We start from the raw sequence: 3830 nt of genomic DNA on the forward strand, positions 1-3830 counted from the left end.
TCTGCTGCAAAGGTGACATTTCGGGAGTCACAGCCAGCTGCAGTCCTGTAGGCTCCGTTGGCCCTTCAGTGACACCCGTTCGGTCTGCGAGCAAACACTCCCCACAGTCATGCAGGACCAGTCCTCGTGCAGTTCCCAACACTGGCTGACAGGCTGAGGGTTCCCTGCTGCTCTAAAGGTGAACAGGGGAGAAATGGAACCCACAGGACAAAACTTGGCCCCCTTTTTGTCAGGGGGTGATGGTCATGCTCAGTGAGCAGCTGGGAGTGGGACTGGGGGGACGTGGGACCCTGGGACCGGGGCATTGGGGTTCTGGGGGGGTGAGAAATACGAGAGAGAGAGAGAGAAGAGAAAGTTTCAGTTCCCCTGAAGGTGCTGGATAGGGCTTAAAGATGAACTAGCAAAAATCCACAGAAGGATATAAAAGTGTGGACACAGCAGGGCAAACGTGGCTGGAACCCGTGGAGGAACAGATAAAGGGAACTCCAGTGAGGGTCTTTTGCAAGTTCTGGACCACAGAAGGAGCAGTGACTGCTCAAAATGAAAGTTTGAGCCGAGGTTATCTGGCGTATTGGGGCACTCATTGAAAACAACACTGAGAAACCTCATATTTAGGACTCGCCAGCACCATAAAAGGATTTCAAGAAAGAGGCAGAGCCATGCAAATTATTTCTAGGAAAAGTGAAGTTTCTGTACTTGGTAGGAGACACATTTTCATGAATATTTATAATTACGAAGGATAAATAGCCTGTGGCAAAGCCCCCCCTGACCTGCAGGACCAGGACAGATCTGCTGTGAGTCCAGTTGGAATTCCAGCATTCTGCTACCTCCAGATCCATCAGGGAGTTCACTCCAGCTGATTTCGGTATCGGGGCTGGGGGGACACCTGAGGACACTTGCAGGGGGACACAGGACTGAGGGTCTGGGATTGTGGTGCTGGGGGGACACTGGGGGAGTCACAGGTCTGGGACTGGGGTAATGGGGGGCTCTGGGGGAAAATGAGGGGGGACACGGGATGGTGAGAGTGGATTGGGGTGATGGGGGGCTGGGAGACACTGTGGGGGCAGAGGGTGATGCCTGGATTTGGGTTGAGGCTCTGGGGTGACACCAATGGAACTGGGGAATGGGAGTGGGAGTGGGATCTGGGGATGAGCCGAGGGGGACACCGGGGGGCTCTGGGAGTGAGCCCAGGATTTGAGGGGATGTGTATTCATGGGAGTAGGATTGGGCTTCTGGGGGCCAGGAGGACACGGTAGTGTGGGATTGGGGTTCCTGGGGCTGGGGGACATTGGGGAGGGATAAGTAAGCCCAGGATTTGGGATGAGGGAGCCCAGACATGCCCAGGGCTCTGCTGGCCAGGAGTGCCTCCCTTCCCCCTGGGCTGACCCCACTCCCCTGCCCAGTCCCTCACTGATGAACTCTCCCTGTGTCTCCCCTGTGTCTCCCCTGTGTCTCCCCTGTGTCCCCTCTGTGTCCTCCAGTGTCCACACCGGTCCCTGTGGCCTCTCTCCTCCATGGCCGTCCTGGCTCAGACCCTGGCACTGCTGGCAATGGCCGTGGCCACCACGGGCATCAAGGTGGAGACCCTGGACATGGCCCAGGACTCCTTTGATGACCAGTACCAGGGCTGCGGCCCTGACATGGCCACGGCATTGCCAGCCCTCAACCGCTCCGAGTTTGAGCAGAACCCTCTCTTTGCCCAGGCCTGGACTAAGGCCAGAGCTGAGTGGCAGAGTCGGGGGTCCCCTGTGTCCCCTCTGTCATCCCCAGCCCAGGCCATCGCCCTCATGGCCTACACAATGAATGACCTGTACAGAGAGTTCAACGCAGCCGTGCGTACAGCCGGGCAGGAATACCGGGAGAACTTCCACTTCAAAACTCTGCATTTCCTGCTGACCCAGGCCCTGGCGACACTGAGGGTCACTCAGGGACCAAAGTGTCAGGACGTGTACCGGGGGGTGCGTGGGGTCAGGTTCCAGGCAGGGTACGGTGACGTCGTGCGGTTCGGTCAATTCACGTCGGCGTCCCAGAGTGAAACAGCCTCCCAGCAATTCGGGAGAGACACGATGTTCCAGGTGCACACGTGCCACGGTGCAGAAATCCGGGAATTCTCCAAATATCCTGGCGAGAAGGAGGTGCTGATCCCACCCTTTGAGACCTTCGAGGTCATCAAAGTCAGCCAGGAAGGAGAAAGGGCGAGGATCCAGCTCCGCTCCAAAGGGACCTTCAGCAAATACAACTGCGAGTGGCTGCAAGGTGACGCCACAGGTGAGAGCCTGGGACGATGGGGACACCCACTGGGGATGGGGCAGGGACATGGGCACCCAGTGTGGCTGCGGGGACAAGGACACCCCATGCTGGGCAGAAGGAGAGGGAAAGCCAGTGCTGGGGACACTCACTGGATGTGGTGAGAAACCAAGTGCTGGGGGCACCCACTGTGGCCATGGGGACACCAGGATAAGGCACAGGGGACAATGACACTCACTGGGCATGGGGGGACAGCGACACCCAGTGCTGGGGAGGGCCACTGTGGACAGGGAATACCCATGACAGGGCACAGAGGGTGGGGACACTCAGTGAGAGTTTGGGGACAGGGACAGCCCATGCTGGGGACGCCAATCTCGGGACACCCATTGTGGGCACGGGGACAGGAATGGCCATGACAGGGCACCGGGATGGGGACCCCCACATCTGGGAGGAGACAGGGTCAGGGAGAGCCCAGCCAGGGGACCACAGGGACGGGGATGTCCCCATTCTGATCCTGTCCCTCCCCACCAAAGGCAGTGCTGTGGGGCTGGGCCCTGTGTGCTGGACGTGGGTGGGCTGGGAGCCCTCATGGCCCTTCCTGAACCCCTGTCCCCAGCTGTCACCCGCCATGGCACCTCCTGACTCCCCCTGATCCCTGACACCCCTACGACCACCATGACCCCTCTGCCCTCCCTGGGCCTTGTGCCCCCCTGTACCCCCCCCGTAACACCCTGTCACCTCATGGCCCCCATCTCTCCTGTCACCCCTAACCCCCCATTATGGTCCTCCCCCACCCCCTCACTCCCCCCATGATCCCCCTGACGTCCGTCTCTTTGTCTGACAGGTGGCAGCGCCCCCAGGGCTCCCTTCCATGTCGGAGGACTCCTCCTGGCCACCGCAGCCCTGGCAGTGGCCACTGGGATCCTCTGAGCCACGAGGCCACTGTGGTCTCCAAGGTCGCTGTGGTCACTGTGGCAAGCATGGCCGCCATGGCAACCAAGGTCACTGTCATCCCTGTGGCCACCACAATCACCAAGACCACCATGACCTCTGGAGAAACGAGGCCACCAAGGCTACCAAGGCCACCACAGCCACTCTGGCCACCTTGGCAGCTATTGCCACCATGAGGTCACTGTGGCCACCATGAGGTCACTGTGGCACTGCGGCCACCACAGCCACTCTGGCCTCATGGTCACAAAAATCAACAAGGCTTCTGTGGCCACCATGATCACCAAGACACCCGGAGTCACCACAAAGTTACAACAGCCACTGTAGCCACTGTGGCCACCAGTATCATTGTGCAAAGCAATTCTATGAAATAATTCTATCAAAACAATTCCATTAAATAAATCTGACAAAGCCAGAACAAAGTGACAATTCCTAAGCAGGGCTCAATGTCAGTCCTCACACCAACACTCCTGGGAACGTCTCTTTCTCTCTGCCTCAAGGAGGATCCCTCAGGAGCACTCCCTCCCAAGGGAGGAACCTCACACACATTTCATTTCAAGCAGGAACCGGGGAGAGGAATCTCTGTCTGAGAGGGGACTGGACATTCCCAGGGTCAGTTGATAGATGGCCAGGCC

At 58.6% G+C, this 3830-nt stretch overlaps 1 protein-coding gene across 1 annotated transcript; it reads left to right on the forward strand.

The window, feature by feature from the left end:
• Window positions 1-786: 786 nt before the first annotated feature.
• Window positions 787-3611, forward strand: LOC129124238 (GPI-linked NAD(P)(+)--arginine ADP-ribosyltransferase 1-like). Its single transcript, XM_054639124.2, has 3 exons — window positions 787-865; window positions 1482-2268; window positions 3092-3611. The coding sequence occupies exons 2-3, from the start codon at window positions 1515-1517 to the stop codon at window positions 3175-3177; spliced, it is 840 nt and encodes a 279-aa protein (XP_054495099.2). The 5' UTR covers window positions 787-865; window positions 1482-1514; the 3' UTR covers window positions 3178-3611.
• The last annotated feature ends 219 nt before the right edge of the window (window positions 3612-3830 follow it).

This window comes from Agelaius phoeniceus, chromosome 1 (genome assembly GCF_051311805.1).
Source record: "Agelaius phoeniceus isolate bAgePho1 chromosome 1, bAgePho1.hap1, whole genome shotgun sequence".
Classification (NCBI taxonomy): Eukaryota; Metazoa; Chordata; class Aves; order Passeriformes; family Icteridae; genus Agelaius; species Agelaius phoeniceus.